Consider the following 23473-nt stretch of genomic DNA (forward strand, 5'->3'; position numbering starts at 1 on the left):
TCTAATACAAGTTTTAACCATAAAAAAAAATACATAAACTGATAAAAGGATGAATAAATTGAGTTATCATTATCAGTCATGTCATAACAAACAATTTGAAAGACACTGTTTTAGTCAAATGCGGCTCAACCTCCATTGTCTATCAGTCATGTCATAACAAACAATTTGAAAGACATTCCATTGTTCCTATGCATGCTTCTTGTCTTTTGATTGTAAACTAGGAACCCTGCTTAAAACCTTTTCCTGGAGTACATCAAATTGTTTCTTGAATTCCGCTTCAGCTTTTTCCAGATAAACATCGGCCTTATCCTTGTGTCGCACATATAACAATGGCACAGTGTGTAACAAAACAAAGCCTATACAACATCAGGAAACCAAAACAAATGTAATAAGTTAAGGTATGTGTCGAAGCATGAAATGAATCTGACCTGATCCATGACGATGTTCCCACGGATTTTCGAGATGAACGAACCACGACTTGATCTTCTTCTTCGATTGCTTGAGACCTGCAATGGCTTTTCGGGGGTGTGGAGGTGACTGCTAAGAAATCCTGAGGATCTCTTGTTTACAGACACAAAAATAGGGTGGTGGCTCTTATTGAGCATGACCCTCTAACAAGGAGGTGGAGACCTCCTTATATAGAGAGCCTCATGGCCACCATCATGGTACCCTAATGGGCCTAGCCCAGTTAGGGTTACCTCCACAAAACCCCCTCAGCCCAATAATATTGTATTAGTCCATATAATAAAATAAGCCAAACATAATAAATTTAGGGTCGTAAAACCGGGTTTAGTACCATACCCCTACAAGCCCCCCAAGTCCAGTGTTGCTCCTAGGCGTGCAAGCGTTTAGGTGGAGCGCTGGACTTTATAAGGTGTGTTAAGACATGAGGCGGTTTTTTCCCTTTTCTTCGGCCTTGTCTTTATTGTCTTTGAGTTTTGGGAGGTTTTCTCCATGATGGTGACATGTTGTGATCTTTATGATAATGATGGTGCACTGGCATGAATAAGATATAGCACGCATCATAACAATAGTGGTGCGAGGCCTGATAAAAGATAGAGCGCGCATCTCGATAATGATGCTTAATAGTTTGCGCGCGAGGTAGCTTACGAGCTATAAGAATAATGAAGCTTGCGCGCGAGGCGACTTACGAGCTATAAAAATAATGAAGCTTGCGCGCGAGGCGACTTACGAGCAATAAAATAATGAAGCTTGCGCGCGAGGCGACTTACGAGCTATAAAATAATGAAGCTTGCGCGCGAGGCGACTTACGAGCTATAAAATAATGAAGCTTGCGCGCAATGTCGACTTACGATAGTGGCGCGAGGCCTGATAAAAGATAGAGCGTGCATCTCGATAATGATGCTTAATAGTTTGCGCGCTGGGTAGCTTATGAGTTATAAGAATAATGAAGCCTGCGCGCGAGGCGACTTACCAGTTATAAAAATAATGAAGCTTGCGCACGTTGCGGCTTATGAGCTATAATATGACGATAATGACTGGCCCACAAGGGCCTCTTCTACGCAGGATGACTATCCCAGCTTGTTTTCAAAATAATAATGGAGGCGCGATCGGCCAGATAATAATAATGTCATATGTGCTTGTGCGACTCGTAGCCGAACCTGCAAAAACATATCAAATTAGCGCGTGGCCGTTTGGGATATTGTTAGGCTCCCGCCCTAAGATTCGGATGTCTTCCATCGCGATAATGTAGTGGTGGTATACCACGATAGTTCCCTAGTTCATTGCTGTTAAAATAAAGTTGTCCTTATCCTGATTTGGGATTAGACTATTCTCATTTGTTGTGTCGCTTACGCATAGGTTTTGGCTTTGTGTCATGCGCAGATGTTTCATGCGCTTGCGCATAGGCTTTGGCTTTGTGTCATGCGCCACGCGCAGATGTTGCATGCGCGTGCGCGTAGACTGTGTGTCATGCGCCACGCGCAGATGTTGCATGCGCGTGCGCGTAGACTTTGTGTCATGCGCCACGCGCAGATGTTGCATGCGCGTGCGCATGTAGAATGGCGGAATGGTTGACCCGCGGTGGCGCGCATATGACGTGGCCTGTGTTAATAGGTTTAACACAGACGGCGTGTTGAGCGGAGCGGAGCCGCGTTCGGTCTTGTATTCGGCGCGAAGCCGTATGGGTTTATGAGGATTCCCAACCTTTAAGTTTGGCGCATGGCCTTATGGGCTTATGAGGATTCCCAACCTTTAAGTTTGGCGCGTGGCCTTATGGGTTTATGAGGATTCCCAACCTTTAAGTTTGGCGCGTGGCCTTATGGGTTTATGAGGATTCCCAACCTTTAAGTTTGGCGCTTGGCCTTATGGGTTTATGAGGATTCCCAACCTTTTAAGTTTGGCGCTTGGCCTTATGGGTTTATGAGGATTCCCAACCTTTTAAGTTTGGCGCTTGGCCTTATGGGTTTATGAGGATTCCCAACCTTTTAAGTTTGGCGCTTGGCCTTATGGGTTTATGAGGATTCCCAACCTTTAAGTTTGGCGCTTGGCCTTATGGGTTTATGAGGATTCCCAACCTTTTAAGTTTGGCGCTTGGCCTTATGGGTTTATGAGGATTCCCAACCTTTTAAGTTTGGCGCTTGGCCTTATGGGTTTATGAGGATTCCCAACCTTTTAAGTTTGGCGCTTGGCCTTATGGGTTTATGAGGATTCCCAACCTTCTAAGTTTGGCGCTTGGCCTTATGGGTTTATGAGGATTCCCAACCTTTTAAGTTTGGCGCTTGGCCTTATGGGTTTATGAGGATTCCCAACCTTTAAGTTTGGCGCTTGGCCTTATGGGTTTATGAGGATTCCCAACCTTTTAAGTTTGGCGCTTGGCCTTATGGGTTTATGAGGATTCCCAACCTTTTAAGTTTGGCGCTTGGCCTTATGGGTTTATGAGGATTCCCAACCTTTTAAGTTTGGCGCTTGGCCTTATGGGTTTATGAGGATTTCCAACCTTTTAAGTTTGGCGCTTGGCCTTATGTGCGCATGCACGGCGACGGAGTGGTGACTCGCGGGCGCGCGTGCATGGCGGAGAGTTGCGCACACGCATGGTAGAGGGTTGCGCGCACCTGCATGGTGTTGGAGACTTTTACGTAAAACCAAAAGCATTGAGTCGTCTTTCGAACTCACATGGTGGTTCCCGCGGTGGTTTCCACGGGCGCTCACACATGTCGGCGGAATGGTGACCCGCTGGCGAGCATGCGTGGTGGCAGTCTTCTGCGCAAAACCCACATGGTGGATGTCTTTTGCGCGAAACCCACATGGTGGTTCCCGCGGTGGCACATGCATGGCTGCGGAGTGAGAATCCGCGAGCGCGCGTGCATGGCGGCGGAAGTCTGGTAATTTTTGGATCTACAATTTGAGAGTTAGATCTGTAATTTTAAACCTAAAATCCAGGTCTGTAATCTAGATCTAGATCTGTAAATCAGATCTAGATAGATCTGAAGCTCGTAGCGGAGAGAATTTAAAACCATCACAGATCCGGAGGCTTGATCATCCGAATCAGGTAGTTTCTTTTTTGCACAGATCTGGAAGTCTCTTTTAGATCTATGGATCTTTTTGAGCTTTAATAGAACAAGCCTTGAAGCATTTTTCTGTAAACTTCCAGATCTGGGTTTTTCCTGGGAGAGATCTGACAGCCGAGACGAAAATCGAAGGGTAGTTCGTTGCCGTCCCACGGATGGCGCCAATGTCGAAGCATGAAATGAATCTGACCTGATCCATGACGATGTTCCCACGGATTTTCGAGATGAACGAACCACGACTTGATCTTCTTCTTCGATTGCTTGAGACCTGCAATGGCTTTTCGGGGGTGTGGAGGTGACTGCTAAGAAATCCTGAGGATCTCTTGTTTACAGACACAAAAATAGGGTGGTGGCTCTTATTGAGCATGACCCTCTAACAAGGAGGTGGAGACCTCCTTATATAGAGAGCCTCATGGCCACCATCATGGTACCCTAATGGGCCTAGCCCAGTTAGGGTTACCTCCACAAAACCCCCTCAGCCCAATAACATTGTATTAGTCCATATAATAAAATAAGCCAAACATAATAAATTTAGGGTCGTAAAACCGGGTTTAGTACCATACCCCTACAGTATGATCATAAAATACTTTGGGTGACTTTTACCTTTAGCGATAATAAATGCGTTTGGATCAAATAAAAATGAAGATTAACGTGCGAACTGTGAGAAGGAAAACACGTGGTGTCAATTTGGTAATTACTTTGAATACACAAAAACAACTAGCGTGATTATTGTTACGCTAGTTGTAAAAGTGTAGCGTGATTAATTATTACGCTATTTATAAAAATGTCACCACTTTTTTTTTCTCTATCCATCGTACGCTTCACACCGAATTTTTGTTTTTACCCAATCTGATAAAATATAACTCAAAAATCGAATCGATCCATTAACAAGTAATTAACGGGTCACAACGGCCACCTCTAGGTCTACTACAAAAAATTCACAAAGGATTCTTACACATGTAGACCAAGGTCAAGAGGCTACAACAGCTTCCTGCAATTGATACAATCCACAAACCGGCAATTACCTGATGAACCTAGAGATTAGATCGTTAATTAAACCTTAAACAAACCAAATGATCAAATGCACTGTTTAACAGGATGATTTTTTTTAAATTTAATAAGATGAACGAACGTGTACAGACATTTTGTTCATTAATTTAGATGAACATGCATGAGCACATGTCTTGTTTGTCCATTTACGTCCAGTTGTTTATGTTCGTTTATTAATTTACGTTCTTTTTATGTTCATTCATATACATTTGTTTACGTGCATTCATTTATATATGTTTGTTTGAATATTCAGTTGTCTATGTTTAGATGTTGTTTACTTCTAAGATTACGTTGAATCATTTGATGATGATATTTAGACTTTAATTTGGATATTTCCGTGTATTTTATATAATTGGTGTCCATTTAAGATATTAATAAACAAACATAAATGAGCACGTACTGACCGAATATTTTTTAATCAAACAAATAGGAACGGTGTTCATTTAGTTGTTCCTGTTCATCATTTGTTCGCTTATAGTTAAAATGAATGGACACGAACACCACCCCGTTTGAAGAGGTAGGTCCCAGCAGAGCCCAGTTGGACCCGCAAGACTCACCTTGAAGAGGGACGTCTGCGCAAGGACCAACTGGTTCCGCAGGACCAACCATGCTCAGAGATGAAGACCTTACGCGCAGTACGCCAGCTGTTCCCGCAGGAAAAGCCTCCCAATGGTGAAGTACCCCGCCTTTTCCCGCAGTTGCGGATACAAGCCATCAGGGAAGGCTACCCGCACTAATAGCAAGGCTACACGCACAAGGCACTAACTCTCAATAATTCAGTGTCACCTGAAGAAGGAATGAGCAAGGCGGGAATACTCCCGCCCAAATGAGCCAGTCCGTACGCTTCTGGAAGATCTTTTGTACTATACCTGCCAAGGTATGGACAAAATAGACAAGATCTGACCAAAGCAGCCCATGAACCAATCACAGGGTGACAGCTCACCGACAACAGTACGAGGAGCACGCTCTAGTACAAAATGTCACTATCAGCCGCTGCCTACTCACCGACCCTTGTCGTGGCACGTACATAGCCTGCAGTTGGTGGAAAAGGAATAGTACACAGCCGGCGGAAAAGGAATAGTACACAGCCGGCCATGTCACTATCAGCCGCTGCCTACCCACCAACTACCAGCATGGCACGTGCGTAGCCCACAGTTGGTAGAAAAGGAATATTATACAGCTGGCTGTACCTGCTTGGAAACCTACCTTCGGCTATAAATACTCCAACACCTTGGAACGGTATCATTATCTTGTATCTTATCTTCACTAGCTATTTCTCTTAATATACACTTATATTCAGAGCAATCTAGTCTGATTCTCACGCCGGAGGGTGGTCACAAGGAGGACCCCCCCCCCTTCTCAGTGACGAGCTCACGGTGTCTGTTTTGCAGGTCATCTGAAGAATAACCATCTTTGCCGGAACTAACCCTCGTGGGAAACATCTACTTGACCCTAAGATTATCCGTAATCTGCCGGGGTCACTTAGTGTTTCTTTATTGGCGCGATCCGTGCATAAAAGTTAGAACTAATTTTCTCAGTTTTTTCAAAACCTCTGGAAAGATGGTTAAGGTTACTCCGGTGCCAAGGCTAGCGAGTGACCAAGAAACCCCGGTAACCACAACCCCAGCTACTGGGGGGAACACCGGCGAGTACACAAATTTTACGAACACTACCCCGGTTACCCAAGCCGGGGCAAGTGCATTAAATAATCATCCTCTGGGATTCATTGATACCCAGGTGGAAAGACAACAGACGAGGCTCCCCCGCCAAACACTTGATCAAGTTAAAGCGTGGGCGGAAGCACGTCAGAAGGAATTCCAAGCTGAGTTGGATGAACGCTTACGTTCACTCCAGGAGGCTCACGAATTCGGAAGCACTCGACAACAGCTCAACATGAGCAATGAGTGCGAGTACTTGGACGATGATTGGGAGGAGTCCGACAGTGACGCAAACCCTCGCCATAGGGCGAAAGGGAAGCGCAAGGAAACGGACTTCCAACCAAGGAATTTTGGAGAAACCTTTAAACAAAGGAACGCGGGGGGAAACCCACGTGACTTCTCCAAAACCTTTAGACCAACTGTTGCAAATGCGGGAACGTCCAAATTTGCAAGGGACATTGCGGAAGCAATTGCCCCGAAGAGTGCCAAACAGATGTCCAACATCGGCACTTATGATGGTATATCCGACCCAGACGATCACTTGAACAGATTCATAGCGGGGGCAACCGTCAGCAACTGGACGGAACCCACGTGGTGTTATATGTTCCAGATGACGCTGGTCGGAGCGGCCAGGGCATGGTTTGATCGTTTACCGGTCCATCACATCTATGATTGGGCGGACTTTCAACACAAGTTCAGCCAACACTTCAGTCAACAGAGGAAATATACCGAAGAGCAGTGGACGATCCTCAACTGTGTTAGAGAGGAGGATGAATCCTTACTAGACTTCATCACTCGTTTCAACTCGAAAAAGCTGAGTCTGGGCACAATAAGCGAAGATCTTGTTCGCGCCGCTTTCATCCAGGGCGCCGAATACCCAGAGCTTATCCGCACGTTGACGGGTAAGGACGGCATGCCATCCACATGGGATGCCATCATGACGGCGGCCAAGCGCTTTGCCGAAACGGAGAAGCAACTGGGTAGGGATCTTCCCCAGAATACACACCTCTACACGCAGAGGACTACAGAAAACAACGTTCGGACCGCCCGGCAAAACAAAAAGAGGAAGCTAGGTATTTGGCAGTCAAGGGTAAACTTTGACACCTCATCCAGCTCTCGCCCTCTAGTAGGCGGAAGGGATAACACGCACCCATCAAGCCGAAAACACCGGTGGACGCCACTCACCAAAAGCGTCACGGAGATATTTGCCACCGAAAAACTCCCATGGCCAAAAGCTCCAATGATCCGGCAGCGACCTAATGCGGATCAGAGCAAATCTTGTGACTTCCACGGGACAAAGGGTCACAACACTGAGGAGTGTACATCCTTGAAGGATATTGTTGAAACATTCGTCAAGGATGGAAGACTTACACACCTTGTGGCATCAATCAAGAATGGAGGGAGGAATGATAACCGATACAAAGGCAACGGACGAAAACCCGTTGACATCAGCATCCACATGGTTCATAGTAACATCAGAGGAAGAAAAAGACGAACGACAGAACCATGCGCGTGGAAGGAAGCTGAGGTGCGCTTCCCGCGAGTGCCAGGAGGACCCAGCAAAGAAGGCCCAATCGTCATCAAAAGCCAGCTGGGGCACTACATCACTTCCCGCACTCTTGCTGACAACGGTGCCTCGTCAACGGTTATGTACAGGCAGTTCTTCGACAAGCTAGACGACGAAGACAAGGAACGCCTGGAAACGGTCTACGCCTCGATGGAAGGGTTCGACGGCAGCATGAACACCCCCCTGGGTATCCTATCTTTCCCCGTCATTCTCACGGACGGGAAACACTCCCGCACAGAAGACGTGGACTTCATCGTGATGAGGAAGCCACACCACACATACGACATTCTCTTCGGGAGAGACGGGATGGCAAGATTCAATGCCGTGGTATCTTCAGTCCACGGCATGATGGGATGGCCAACAGCTGAGGGTGTAGCGATGATCACCGGTATTCCCCAGGTATGCATCGCATCTGTCTCATCTAAACCCAAACCAAAGATGGCTAAACCAACCATCACCGAACCAGAAAAATGGGCCCTCAATGGCAAATACCCTGACCAGGCTGTTACCATTGGCCCAACAATCACCGATCCTACGCGCACCTTACTCAAACGCTTACTACAGAAAAACGCTGACATATTCGCGTGGACACCAGCTGACATGACTGGTGTACCTCGAAGTAAGGCAGAGCATAAGCTCAAGTGTGACCCGGCTTTTACGCCAGTCATTCAAAAGCGCAGAGTAATGGGGGCGGAACAAGCTAACGCGTGTAGAACCCAAGTCAAGGAACTCCTTGACGCGGGCATCGTACGCGTTAGGAGATATCAAACATGGGTTGCAAATCCCGTTATGGTACCGAAGTCTAACAAACAATGGCGCATGTGCATAGATTTCAAAGACTTAAACAAAGCATGCCACAAAGATTGTTATCCGTTACCCGAAATTGATCTTAAGGTAGATTTGTTAGCACCGTTTCGCCTTAAATGCTTCCTTGATGCGTATAAGGGGTACCATCAAATCCACATGGCCATAGACGACCAGGACAAAACCGCATTTCGGACGCCCGATGGCACATTTTGTTATCAAATGATGCCATTCGGACTTAAGAATGCAGGGTCCACATACCAACGCCTGATGGACAAAGAGTTTCATGCCCAAATTGGGAGGAACTTGGAAGTCTACATGGATGACTTGGTCGTCAAAAGCCCTGAGCCAGAAGCGATATTGAAAGACATCGAAGAAAATTTAAACACACTCAGAAAGATAAACATGAAGCTCAATCCGAGCAAGTGTTCCTTTGGGATGGAAGAAGGGAAGTTCTTAGGAGTCATCGTTACTAAATATGGCTTCAGAGCGAACCCTGAAAAGGTCGAAGCCATTATCAAAATGGAATCACCTACTACCATCAAGCAAGCTCAGACACTGAATGGACGACTAGTTGCACTTAACCGCTTTTTGGCAAACCATGCGGATAGGTCGTTCCCATTCGTGTCCACATTGAGAAACTGTGTAAAGAAAACGCACTTCCGCTGGACACCAGAAGCGGAAGCAGCTTTTCAGGAAATTCGGTCACGCTTGATCGAACTCCCAACGCTCACAGCACCAGAAGCGCGGGAGGAATTAATCTTATACCTCTCCGCCACAGATAGAGCAACCGGGGCAGTCCTGCTAGTAGAGCGAAAAGGCATCCAGATGCCAATCTACTATGTTAGCCGTGTCCTAACAGACGTAGAAACCCGGTACTCTACCCTGGAAAAATTAGTCCTAGCACTTGTACAGGCTTCACGCAGGCTAAGACGATATTTCCAAGGTCACCCAATCACCGTTCTCACCAACTTCAAACTTGCAAACGTTCTGGGCAAACCCGAATTGTCGGGACGCCTAGCCAAATGGGCAATAGAATTGGGAGAATACGCGATAAAGTACAAGCCGAGACCAGCCATAAAAGGCCAGGTCTTGGCCGACTTTATTGCGGAAGTCCCCGCTTCGCGGGAGAAAGAGTGCCAGGAGGAGGCTCAACCCTCCCCAGCACAGGACATCGATGATGTCTGGCGACTCTACACTGATGGAGCAGCCAGCAACGAGGGTTCAGGCGCAGGGTTGAAACTAACCAACCCAGCAGGCCAAGAATACACTTACGCTATTCGACTGGATTTTCCAAGTACGAATAACGAAGCGGAGTATGAAGCATTCTTGGCCGGGCTGAGAATTGCGCGTAAGATGGGAGTGAAGAACTTGGAAGCCCACGTGGATTCCATGTTAGTAGCCAACCAAATAAACGGGACGTACACGGCCGTGAACGACACAATGGCCCTGTACCTCGCACAAGCAAAAACCCTTATGCACGATTTTAACGATTGTAAAGTCATACACGTCAAGCGTAGCGAAAACAAATCTGCGGATGCGTTAAGCAAGCTTGCATCATTAGCCTTCACCCACTTGGGAAAGGACATCCGCATTGAACTCCTTGGAGCACCATCAGTCTCGCACAAGGAAATCTGTGTCATCCAAACCGGCACATAAACATGGATGACACCAATAATAAATTACCTTGCGGCGGGTATACTACCAGAGTCAAAAACACAGGCAAGAAAAATACGTTGTAAAGCACTGAACTATCAACTCATCGATGACATCCTTTACAGACATAACTTTCTTGGCCCACTCCTAAGATGCGTAGACAACCAAGATGCTGGTTACCTCATAAGGGAAGTGCACGAGGGCATCTGTGGAGTACACGCAGGTCCACGCGCTGTTGTAGCTAAGCTAAACAACGCGGGATACTTTTGGCCGGGGATGCATACGGATGCGCTGGCATACATCAGAAAGTGTAGGGCTTGCCAACTCTACGCACCCAACACGCATCGCCCGAAGAATGAACTTGTTCCAGTCACCTCTTCATGGCCATTTCAGAAGTGGGCCATCGATGTGACAGGCCCATTTCCCACAGCAGCAGGAAACGTTCAGTTTCTAGTGGTAGCCATCGACTACTTCACCAAGTGGATAGAAGCAAAACCCTTAGCCCAAACAACCACAAAACATATTAAAAAATTTATTTGGGAATTTATTATTTGTCGTTTTGGACTTCCACAGACTTTGGTGAGCGATAACGGCACCAACTTTGCTGACAAGAAGCTACAAAAGTGGCTGAAAGAACTTCAAATCACCCACACCTTTACCTCAGTGGCGCACCCGTAGGGTAATGGTGAGGTGGAAAGAGCAAATAAGAGCATCGTCGACGGCATAAAGAAAAGACTCTTGGAACACAGATCCGGCTGGGTGGACGAAGTTCCAACGTCCTTTAGGCAAATAGAACGCTGAAAAAGGCCAGTACGGGAGAAACCCCGTTCAGCCTCACTTATGGTACTGAAGCCATGGTCCCGGTCGAAATTGGTTTACCCTCACCAAGGGTATTGATTCAGCCAGAAGACAATGATGCGGAAAGACGGTAGACCTTATGTTAACCAAGGAACGCAGAGACTTAGCCGGAGCGCGTGAAGAAAACTACAAGCGACAAATGCAAAAATACTACAACACGCGGGTAAAACTCTGCAACTTCAATGTAGGAGACTACATATTGCGTAACAACGAGGCTTCGAACCAAGAGCACCCAGGAAAGCTGGCCCCGGTCTGGGAAGGACCATACATTATCAAAGAAGTTTTGGGAAAGGGCGCATACCGGCTCGAAAGGCTCGATGGCACTCCCATCCCAAGAACATGGAATGGAGCTCAATTACGCAAATGTTACATGTAGATCAATTCCAAACTTGTAAAGAAAAGGCCTAGAGCCACTTCTAATGGAAACGATTCTCCTTTATCACATTGTGTTGATAGCCTTACCTTTATACTTATGAACTTCCCACACTGATATGCCGGTATTCACAGCATAAATAAGTATGGGAAGAAGTAAGTCGTTGCGTGTGGAAGGCGGCAAAACCCGCATAAACACAAAAAACGGAAAAAATTTCTACGGAAAAGATGAGGAAAACCTTCACGCAGGTCAGTTATAGGTGAAGTTTGGTCATCCCACTAAATGAAAGTGACGGTCTTACCCGCACAATCATGATAGAGGAAACTGAACATTAACCTATTGACAACCGCGCGTCGAAAGGTTAACTTATTCAAAACTCTTAGAAAATTTCTAAGGAAAAGATGAGGAAAACCTCCACGCAGGTCAGATATAGGTAAAGTTTAGCCATCCTACTAAGTGAAAGTGACGGTCTTACCCGCACAATCACGAAAGAGGAAGCAAAACTTTAACCTATCATCTGCCACGTTGAAAGGTTAACTTATCCAAAGTACTTAAGAAATTGCTAAGTTAAACTAGAATGTGCATGAGCAAAACATATAAGGTTTACAAGGCAAGGCATTAACAAAAGATTTATATTCCATAAAAATTTAAGTATTACAAGAATGGCCGGGCACATACCCGCATACAAGAATATAAATCTATACATAAATAAAAATCTATTCCAACGGTGGAGAGGGATCTAAAGGCTCAAGCTTCAGGACCACTCCCACTTGAACCCGCACCATCAGTTGAGTGTGGCGGTTCAAGGAAAGCCTTGAGAATAGCTAGCCCATCATCAGCAGCAGTAATCTCGTTCACCTTCTCCACCACCGGATGCGGGAAAGCAGCATACTGGTTCACTGCTTGGCCATAAGAAGCTTCAGTATCTACGTCATATAGAGGGAAGTTGGAAGGCGGGATGCCCTTCTCAACAAACCCTAGACCAAGCAGGAAGCCAGCCTTTTCCCCATCCTCATGAGAAGCGTTGAGGGCTGCGCTCATGGCATCGTCATAAGATGTGTTCGTAAGAACCCGATGCACAACCTACAAAACAGAAGTATATCAAACTCTTCTAAGTGTAAGGAAAAGCGTAAAGAAGTTATGAAGCTGCACATACCTGCGACAACGCTTCTCGTAGAAGCCATTCCATGGTAACCAGAGCCTCCCGGAGGGCAGCTTGAGCTTCATCACGGGCGCGTTCGGTTTCGTTTTTAGTAAGGTTGGCAAGCAACACATCTTTAGCTGCAGCCTCTTCAACGCCCTTCAGCTTACGCTCAGTGTGGTCAAGCATGCCCCTCTGGTTCAAGATCTCTTGGAGCTTCTTGGCGTCTTCCATGGCCAAGGCATCATGAGCCTGCTGGAGCCTCTCGAGTTTGGCTTTAAGTTCCTCATTCTCGGTGCGTAGAGGCTCAGCAACAGCTTCAGCCTTGGTGGCCCTCTCAGTTGCGTTCCGTGCAGTTTCCTTAGCTAACCGAAGCTGTTCGTTAACAGCTTGGGTAGCCTTGGAACGGGCCTCCAGCCGGGCCTGAACTTCAACCTCGAGGGCCTTGAAGGCCTTCTCCTTTTCCGCAGCAACGGCGGCGAGCCTCTTATTCTCCTCCCGGATAGCCCGCGCCTGAGCCACTTCCAGGCTACGCGCCGTCTTTAACTTGTCGTTTTCACGACAAAGCAGCTCGACGCGCGGCTGCATCCGGGCAAGGAGAATTCTAAGCTTGGTTAGCCTACCCTCCTGGTAGCTAGCCATTGCCTCCCCCAACGCACCGCTTGGGGCGGCGTGGCGCGCCCATTCGACGCAATCCGCAGCAGTCCGGAGGGTCGTTCCCCGGCGGATACTCCACCGAGGAGCGTACACCTCGTTGGAATCACGAACTGCAATAAAACAAAAAACAGTTAGAGAAAAAAAAATGATAAAAGGGATATAAGGCCAAGATAACCCCACGCACATGTAGGGTCGACAACAGGCCTATAGCCACCAAACCCATCACCTGAACCTAAGGGATATCCATCCAAAAGGTCAAGGAGATGGGAAGGAGGCAAAGATTGGCTAGACGCCCCAACCCCGAACATACCTGAAGGACCGGCCGCGGTCGCCGGCGCCGGAGGAGGCATGGTGGAGGCCGCCGCGGTAGAAACCAACGGAGGTGAACTCACCGGAGGTGAACTCACAACCGTGGCAGTTGCCGCGGAAGAACCCGCAGAAGAAACCACCGCCGGCTCAGTGAAGGATTCCGTGAAGATGGCACTGACAGCCGGCGGGGATGATGTTACAGTTGGAACAGTTGCCTCAACGGGATGAGCAACTGAACCAATACTGCAAACAGGCGTAGCCGCTTGGGTCATCGCGTCGGATAGGTTGACCAAACCTACCGTCATGGTTCCAGAAACGCTCCTCCCCGCTCCACTCTGGAATGCGGTAGCATCCATGCCTGCACGAAGACAAGATATATAAGTATAATGGCGGAAAGATATGCAGTTAAAGCAAATGAAATTTATACTTACGAGTTCTCTTGAGCTTGAAGGATCGGATAGGCAGGGACGAACCCGATGGAGCCGGCCTCTTCACGCCGGTCACCGTCGTCGTACTAGGCTGCCCGGAGGTGACAGCTATCTCAACCTCCGGAACAGTGGTCTCACCACCACCAGGGTTCCCCGCCGCCTCCTCGCTTTCGGTCTCCGAGTCAGACCGGTTCCCCTGATCGGCAGTGGAGGCAACCTTCGCCTTGCCCTTCCCGCCAGCAGCCTTCTTCCTCGCGAAGAAAGGACCATCTGCAGATTCCTCATCAGAAGATGACAAAACTAGAGGAATTCCAGCAGAGGTTTGAGCATTGAGAGGGCGAGGGTTAAATAATCCCTTACCTGGCCGCGTGGCGCTCAGAATTTCGTGGCCTGGCGGGTAGGCCTCCACAAACCGATCCGCCGTTTGCTCAAGGATGGGTAACTCGTTCTCGTCAAGAGCACGAGTACCCAACCGAGCGGGACCACCGCTTTTCCGCGGCTGCAGAAGAGACTGCAAGTTGTTTCCCTCTGAAAATAAAAAGAAATGGTTAGAACAAAAACCTTAAATTAGCGGATAATATGAAGCATACCGTAAGGGATAGAGTTCAAACCGTATTCGAGGACGATGGGAATCTGTGGCGCCTCTGCCCCAGCATCTTTCCACACCCGGCTCATGCCGAGCATCACCATCCCAGACTCCGCAAAGCGGTAAACCGGAGTCTGGATCCGGGAGATCTTGGAAAACCATTCCGCCTCCTGGTAGTTGGAGGCGTGAAGGCTGGGGAGTGCTCTCCCGTTCTTGAATGTCATCGCAATAGGGACGACACGGGCAGAGATGTAGAAGAACTCCCGCTTCCAAGACCGAAGACTGCGCTCGGTAGCACAGATCTTCAAACCCTTGATCCGGGTGACCAAGGTGTACCAGCCTTGGATTCACCTCCAGGAGTAGAAGGTCATCAGGCGGTCGACATGGGGCTCCACACCAAGAATGAGGCACACCCATTCAAAATGGCGGATCTTGACAATCGCCATTGGGTGTACCTCCGTCAGGTGCACACCGTGTCTCTCCAAAACACGGTATACAAACTTCGTCAATGGGAACCTGAGATTCCCATAGACGAAGAATGCAGCATATACCCCTATCTTGCCTTTGGGGGCATCGTACACCGTCTGATGAGACGCAGGAAACTCAGGCTCGAAAGGCTCGAGCATGAACTTCCTGACGATGTACTGATAGAGGTCGACGGGAAGAGCACTCTGGCACTCGCCAGCAGTACTCTTATCGTCCTTGTCAGAAGTGGACGATGGGTTCTCGATATACACGTCGGACTCTTAGGCGGTGACTTCTGGATCATGAGTAGAAGACATGTTTTAGATGTAAAGAACGATTTCAGGAGAATGCTCGACGGAAAGTTAGAGTATTCGCCGGAAATCGTTTAGAAGAAGAAGAGAGAAGTGAAAGTGTGGATTAAGATGAACCCTCTCCCCCTTTATATACTCATCGCAATAAATGCGATGAATTTAATGCGGAAGAGAGAGGAAATCGCAAGTGCAATGAAACTATGACACGTGGAAAAAGCAAGCTGGCAACAGCTGTTGACAGGACGCGCGCCGTAAACTTCGCACCCACGCGCCTGAAAAAGCGTCTGGAATGACCATATACTGTCACGTCGCCATAACTTCCTGCACGTTCTGAAACTGTCAGAAGAAACCGTCGGACGACACTAACGTCCCTTCAACAGTTTGGACTGTTCTTATCCTTTCACCAACTCTTCGATTCAAAACCCCTTGCACTTGTCTTACCTTGGTGCCCAAGAAACCGTAAGACAAGTGCGGGTACAGTGTCAAGGCGAAACCCTTCACATACCTAGCACCTGCAGGGAATGGAAGCCAAGAATACCTTGGAAGTAAAGAAACTATAAGACGAGTGCGGGTACAGTGTCAAGGTGTGACCCTTCACATACTTAGCACTTGCAAGGAATTGAAACCAAGAAGGATCTTCTGGACCGTGCTTGCGGAAAGAGAAATAGCGCCTCCGCATAGCGGGAAAGTTGAGAACTAGCTTGTTTGAAACTTCAAGGCGGAGTTGGTGGTTTAACATAACTGATCACTATGTCCGAAACTACCAAAACTTCGTGAAGAATCTATACAAGTGAAACTTAACGCTCCCGATGTGCGAAGGGGTTAAACACCTACCCGCATCACAACCAAAGATCAGGCAGAAAAGTAGGGAATTTCTGCGAGTGACATTAGGAAAACCGCGGGAAGAATCCCCACGGAAAACCTTAAAACTAAAAAGCCTTTCCAAAACCCCTTGCTTAAGTCCAAAAGTTCACCTCACTTATTAGCAATTCATGAGAAGAACATTGGACTGGGGGGACTTGAAGAGGTAGGTCCCAGCAGAGCCTAGTTGGACCCGCAAGACTTACCTTGAAGAGGGACGTCTGCGCAAGGACCAACTGGTTCCGCAGGACCAACCATGCTCAGAGATGAAGACCTTACGCGCAGTACGCCAGCTGTTCCCGCAGGAAAAGCCTCCCAATGGTGAAGTACCCCGCCTGTTCCCGCAGTTGCGAATACAAGCCATCAGGGAAGGCTACCCGCACTAATAGCAAGGCTACACGCACAAGGCACTAACTCTCAGTAATTCAGTGTCACCTGAAGAAGGAATGAGCAAGGCGGGAATACTCCCGCCCAAATGAGTCAGTCCGTACGCTTCTGGAAGATCTTTTGTACTATACATGCCAAGGTATGGACAAAATAGACAAGATCTGACCAAAGCAGCCCATGAACCAATCACAGGGTGACAGCTCACCGACAACAGTACGAGGAGCACACTCTAGTACAAAATGTCACTATCAGCCGCTGCCTACTCACCAACCCTTGTCGTGGCACGTACATAGCCTGCAGTTGGTGGAAAAGGAATAGTACACAGCCGGCGGAAAAGGAATAGTACACAGCCGGCCATGTCACTATCAGCCGCTGCCTACCACCAACTACTAGCATGACACGTGCGTAGCCCACAGTTGGTAGAAAAGGAATATTATACAGCTGGCTGTACCTGCTTGGAAACTTACCTTCAGCTATAAATACTCCAACACCTTGGAACAGTATCATTATCTTGTATCTTATCTTCACTAGCTATTTATCTTATTATACACTTATATTCAGAGCAATCTAGTCTGATTCTCACGCCGGAGGGTGGTCACAAGGAGGAACCCCCCCCCCCTTCTCAGTGACGAGCTCACGATGTCTGTTTTGCAGGTCATCTGAAGAATAACCATCTTTGCCGGAACTAACCCTCGTGGGAAACATCTACTTGACCCTAAGATTATCCGTAATCTGCCGGGGTCACTTAGTGTTTCTTCACCGTTCGTATTAATTTGGTTCATTTACAGGCCTAAGCATATCCAATATAACACATAATGAATAGAATTACTGATATCAAATAGAGCATACAGCAAGGAATTCCTTCAAATCTTTCCCAGCAGCGATTTCCCTAAGGACCTCGAGAGCGTTGTTGATTTCAAGCCTAAGAACCAAGGCTACCTGCAGAGCCGTTTCTTCCTCAATTGCGACTTGTGGGAATTGTGGACACCTGGTTATAATCAAATTGTAAACGTGTTAAACGTGCCGTAATAAATGAGTTAAACGGGCAGGCAGGTCGAACTGTTTAAGTAAACGCTACCTGTATAAGAAGTTAAGTGTATTTGACCACAAGAAATGGCCTCCAAGCACTAGTATTAGAAGATGACACACTAGACTTAGCAAGTGATACTCGATCATTTCAAAGAACGCCCATATTATAGTGGCGAAACCAAGAATAGCCATTGATTTCCTCTTGCTCCTCCATAGAAATATATCAGCAGCTGCCATAAACAAACTTGGTTAAAATGAAGAAAAAAATGAAAAAAGAACCTCTTATTAAATATAAATTAAAAAATTCCCATGTCTTTGGGTTTGAAACTACATATCGTCCGGTCAATTTTCTTTAACTTAATACTTGTTAATTAAAGCATAAACACTGAAGCCTTTATATTCGTACTTTCTAAATGAAAAAGGTGATAAGAGAGAGAGACGGGGAGTTGGATGTGGAAGTTTAGAAAAGTAAACAAAACTTGGAGAAAAAAAAGGTTTTTTAGTTAAATCATAGTAATCAAAGGCGCATAGGCCTCGCCTGGGGCCTAGGCGCGAGGCGCAAAATAAGTGCGGGCCTAAGACAAAAAAAGAGTACTTAAATAAAAAATATATAAATATATTATGCATTATAAAAATAATACTATTCTTCATATATAATAAACAAAGACTATTAGTACCAAAAGCTCTAAAAGAGTCGAGATTCAAATGTAATTTCAAAACTTGAATAATAAATTGTTCAAAGTAAAGTATCAAAATGTTCAAACATAAAAACCAAAAGGTCAAAAAGTAATAAATAGTAAACGTTCAAATGACTATTGTTCTTGATCCGTCATCCATGCCAGTAGAGGTGTTGTCACCTTCAAGAAGCGAGGGCCTAGGAACTAGAAGCGCAAATATTGGGCCTAGCCTGGAAAATGGGCCTAGGCGCAAGAGGGGATGACTTTTAATAACTATGAGTTAAATTATAGAGATATAGATGAAAGCTTCAATATGAATGCTCTCATGTATGCATATACATATATACAAATATACTTATACATGTATAGTCTTTATTTGAGCGTCAGATGGTTGTCCCCGATATCTCTTCAAAAGTCTATACTAGACTCAACTTGGCAACTCCATATAAAGATAAAAACACTAAAAACTTTTCAGCACAAATTAAATTTGATATTTTAAAAGCTCAAAACAATTAATGGATGCAAGTGAAGTGAGCTCATATAAATATTAATCATGAACCAAAGGTATATGTACATACAAAAAACCCACCTAAATTCAGTGAAGCATATGAATAATTAAAACAAATATGAATATCATAATGCGATCTATCTATTGATCTAAATGAATTACAAAATCTAAATAGAAAAAAAATGATAACTAATTAATTAATTAATGATTGTACCTTTACCACCACCTAAGAGACTATGAACAGGTTTGTCTTTCCAAGAGGTCTTGTCTTTGTTAGATGGAACAGGAAAACTCTTCTTGTCTTTGGTTTTGCCATCGGATGACGACGATGAATCGTCTCGGTCAAAAATCTCGGTGATTTTCTCTTTAGCTGAATCGATAAACGACGTAGGTTCATGCGCAGGCTCTTCGGTGACGATATCGGCCATGTTTCAATCAGCTATTCGCCGGCAAATGGAAGAACGTAGGTGTTTTGTGAATAATATCGGTCGGAACGAATGAATATGGTTTGCATGAGGATGTTAGGATGTTGTAGTTCGATCTAGGATTCTAGGCTTGGATGTGGGCCTTGTTTTGGGCTTTATATTATTCTTTTGGGATCTAGATTATATAAATTTCATTCTAGAGGTGCATATCACAAAATGAACATGAAAACCAACCCGAATTAAATAATTTTAATATGTTAGTAACTGGTTACAAACGTTAAAATTTGATTTTAAAGATTATGACCATTTCCTAAGGGTTATATAGCTGTTAGACAATGGTAATTTACCATTTTAACCATCCTAATTAACCTCTCTATCTTTCAAATACTCTCTAACATGCAAAATCACTCGTAACAATCACGCATGAACCTAATTCAACTAATGACAAATGCTGGAAACAGATACTCGAAACAAAGAGTACTCCCGACTCCCGAGTCCCGAGCTTTGGTTTAAGTCTGATCCATGTCAGAATTTGAAACTTAAATAAAATAAACTCTTTATCCCTTTCCCCCTAATTTACTTAACCTTTTTCATTGACATTTGGTTTTCACAACCATTCACAGACATAAGGGTCATGAAAAGTAATAACAGCATTACAATGGTATGTCAATTGTCATAATATAATTTAACTAAAAATCAGCTTATTTCAAAATTATATAAATTTTTTACAACTCCCCTCACATCTTATCCTCTATATCTACCTATATTTAATTAAATAACACTACTTATTTTTAACTTTTACTTTTCTTGCATTCATAACTATTGCAGAGATTTTAGAATGAGTGCTCTAAGGACATATACGTATGTCCATCCATTAAATTTAAGTTTTTTTTTTCATTTTATCTTGAAAGAACTATTTGTTTTTTTAATTGTTAGTAAAATTATATTGGGATCTTTAATTTTAATAATCTAAACTTTGGTCTTTTGGCCGACAATAATTTTAACTTAAGAAATTCCCTATGATAGTCCTAACTTTCATCATATTGGCTTCCATCAGACCCTTTTTTAATGGAGACTAACACATTAGTTCTAAAACAAAATATTTCATTACTTAATGGGAAGTAACCCGAATAGTCCAGGATCTGTTTATTAGAAACCATGCTTAGTTTTCTTCTCCAACTAGGGTACAAACAAGCGAGCCCAAGCTCATCCCATTTAACTTAAACAGAGCTTTTAACTTTTAAGTTTAATTACATTTTTCATTTGTCCTCTTAACTTGGAAAAAATGACCTATTTTGCCTTAAATTTATTCGGGTTACTTCCCATTAAGAGAAGGACCAGTAAAGATCAATAGAATGAAAGTTGAAATCAATGTTTTAAAAACCGATATTTTACTTGTACCGGATTGAGTTAAAAAATGGTACAACCGGTTGAACCGGGTTATACCGAGAGGTTCAACCGGTTGAATAGTTTACCTTATAATTTTCTATAAATGTAACTTCAATCCAAAGATAACCCAAAACTATATGATTTCTATTACAAAAAATAATTCAAAAGTTAATACATACTAAAAAAATAATGCAAAAACACTCAATTATAAAAAAAATAGTCATAAAGTTTACACGTTTGAATCTTAATTGTTGGGTTAAAAGTAATTTTGAAAAAATATGGGTCGCAAATATAAAAAATATCTCGGGCTTAAAACCGGTTTGCCGGAAAAAACCGGTATTTTAGACAAAAACCGCCGGTACGATGTTCTAACAAACCGATCAAAAATACCGCACTCAAAATACCGGCCTGCTGTGCGAAATCCGATTTAATCGGTTCAACCGGCCGGTTAGAACCGGTTTTTAAAACACTGGTTGAAATTAACCAAGAAAATTTCATAAGTTAAAACATAATAATAATAATAATATATTAAAATCCAATATACATTTATATTTAGTACCATAGATGGTAAAAAGCCCATGGACTAATAGAGTAGATGTGGTTCATTCATGTTTACCGGCCCAAAAGACTAGTATATATCCAAACCAATTATAGGGTTTGTAATGCTGCGCGAATTGTGAACCCAACTTACGGCTGCATTCATCTCCTCCTCCGATCTCAAGCAGCAACCATGGTACCTTTCTCACTTCTTCTATATTCAATTCAATTTATCTGATGTTACTTTCTTATTTTATGTTTACTTTTCAGATTATCCCTGATAAGAATCGCAAGGCCATTTCCAAGTACCTATTTCAAGGTTCTTATTAATTTATCTTTTTATCTGTATATATATGTTTATGCATATGTCTAATTTATACTGATGGGTGGCTTTACTTTTAACTTGGAAACCATAAAAACTATATTTTTATTTAAAATTTCTTTTTAGTTAAGGTTAATATTTTTAAAGATTATAAAAAGTGTATGTAGCTTGCTAAAGAACATATACTGATATGCATAACATATTATTCAATGAAAAAATGTTTTGGATTGTGCAATGTATAGCATTATGTTCCTGTACAAAAGGTTTATTTTTTTTAACTAAATGTTACACAACAATGGTGTTGGTAATATCCTATCTGTAACATTGGTTCTAAAGTGTTTTTATTTGTTGCTAACAAGATAATAACATATTTTTTTTATGAGAAAAATACAAAGCAAAAAAGTGTTTATGAACATTGGGTTTTGATGGATTTTCATTATATGTATGTGTGTTTTTGTTTGTGTATATATAATACGTGCTATATCTATACATGTATGTATTTTTGCGAGCTACATATGTTTTTTATTTTATTTTTTGGTTTTAATTGCAAAGATTAATAACTGTGAAAGAATAAAAATAATAAATTTAAACAAATTATGTTTAAAAGTGGGTTTTATAAAAAATTTCCAGTCTTTTAGGGGTTTTTATATCTGATGCTTTTGTTGTTTGTTGTGGATATGTTTAAACAGAGGGAGTTTGCTTTGCTAAGAAGGATTACAATTTGGCGAAGCATCCCGAAATCGATGTTCCAAACTTGCAGGTGATCAAGCTGATGCAGAGCTTCAAGTCAAAGGAGTATGTGAAAGAGACGTTTGCTTGGATGCACTACTACTGGTATCTCACCAACGATGGGATCGAGTTCTTGAGAACTTACTTGAATCTTCCGTCTGACATTGTTCCTGCAACTCTTAAGAAGTCTGCTAAGCCCCTTGGACGCCCCACGGGTGGACCACCCGGTGATCGCCCTCGGTAATCATCGAAACATTGTTGTTTTTTTTGTTTTTTGTATGAAGTTATGTGTTTTGATTTGTGTATTGTTTGTGTATATAGTGGACCACCGAGATTTGAGGGGGATAGGCCTAGATTTGGTGATAGGGATGGGTATCGTGGTGGCCCAAGAGGTCCCCCCGGTGAATTTGGCGGTGAAAAGGGTGGAGCTCCGGCTGATTTTCAGCCTGGTTTTAACAGGGTAATGTTTTTCTTTATGAATATGTTTGCGTTGATTATTTGTTTTGGTGTAGTTTTATTTATTTGCTGTCTTTTAGTTAAATTCTATATGCATGACCGAATGTCTTTGTTTTGTTGCTTTACGAGTCCATTAGTGTGTGGTGGAGGTTTGGTGCTAAACAATTTTGGTCGTTGGGTTTGGTCATTTTTTAGGTCTTATCTAATTCCAATACGTCTGGTGAATATTGCAGGGTGCTGGTTCAAGGCCCAGTTTTGGGCGAGGTGGTGGCGGTTATGGAGGTGCTGCACCACAAAGCTAAAGCTTCTCTTAAACATTCTATTTGTTGGTTTTGTTTTTCAGACTCTAGTTGGATTTTTAACTTTATTTTGGTTTGTTGAATGTTGTGCTTTGTTTTAAGTTTTATATATACAATTTTGTTACTTATATTTTGTTATGGTGGTTCATCTTGAAATTTAAAAGGATTATCAAGTTTTCATGGTCTTTTCAAGTTTGCTTGTTTGATTTTTTTTTTCTTGGTATAAAAGGGGCACAAGTTCAGCTGTCATTGAAACTAATGTTTTAACCAGATACTTTACCTCACAAAAAGTTACTAACAAGTGCAACAGCCATTTAAGTTGATTCAGTTCTCTTTCAATTTGCAAATTCTGAAGTTAAGTAACAATTGCTTGACTTGATTTAAACAATACAATTTTACCTACTTTCTGGATATTGTGCACTGGATGTGTTCTGTTTTGTCACTTTTTTAGTACCCCTTAT

General features: G+C 43.9%; 2 protein-coding genes across 2 annotated transcripts; one reads left to right on the forward strand and one right to left on the reverse strand.

Moving 5' to 3' along the window:
* Positions 1 to 186: 186 nt before the first annotated feature.
* Positions 187 to 19283, reverse strand: LOC143578429 (reticulon-like protein B5). Its single transcript, XM_077062022.1, has 5 exons — positions 19070 to 19283; positions 17720 to 17900; positions 17491 to 17629; positions 4486 to 4555; positions 187 to 356 (listed from the first exon to the last, which is right to left on the reverse strand). Exons 1-5 carry the CDS (start codon positions 19281 to 19283, stop codon positions 187 to 189), a joined length of 774 nt encoding a protein of 257 aa, XP_076918137.1.
* Positions 19284 to 21312: 2029 nt separating this feature from the next.
* On the forward strand, positions 21313 to 23138 carry LOC143578435 (small ribosomal subunit protein eS10z-like). Its single transcript, XM_077062025.1, has 5 exons — positions 21313 to 21402; positions 21477 to 21525; positions 22218 to 22497; positions 22579 to 22717; positions 22947 to 23138. The coding sequence occupies exons 1-5, from the start codon at positions 21400 to 21402 to the stop codon at positions 23013 to 23015; spliced, it is 540 nt and encodes a 179-aa protein (XP_076918140.1). The 5' UTR covers positions 21313 to 21399; the 3' UTR covers positions 23016 to 23138.
* The last annotated feature ends 335 nt before the right edge of the window (positions 23139 to 23473 follow it).

The sequence above is a fragment of the Bidens hawaiensis genome, unplaced genomic scaffold, assembly GCF_021521415.1.
Source record: "Bidens hawaiensis isolate Kalapana, Puna unplaced genomic scaffold, B.hawaiensis_p1.1 tig00029272_1, whole genome shotgun sequence".
NCBI lineage: Eukaryota > Viridiplantae > Streptophyta > Magnoliopsida > Asterales > Asteraceae > Bidens > Bidens hawaiensis.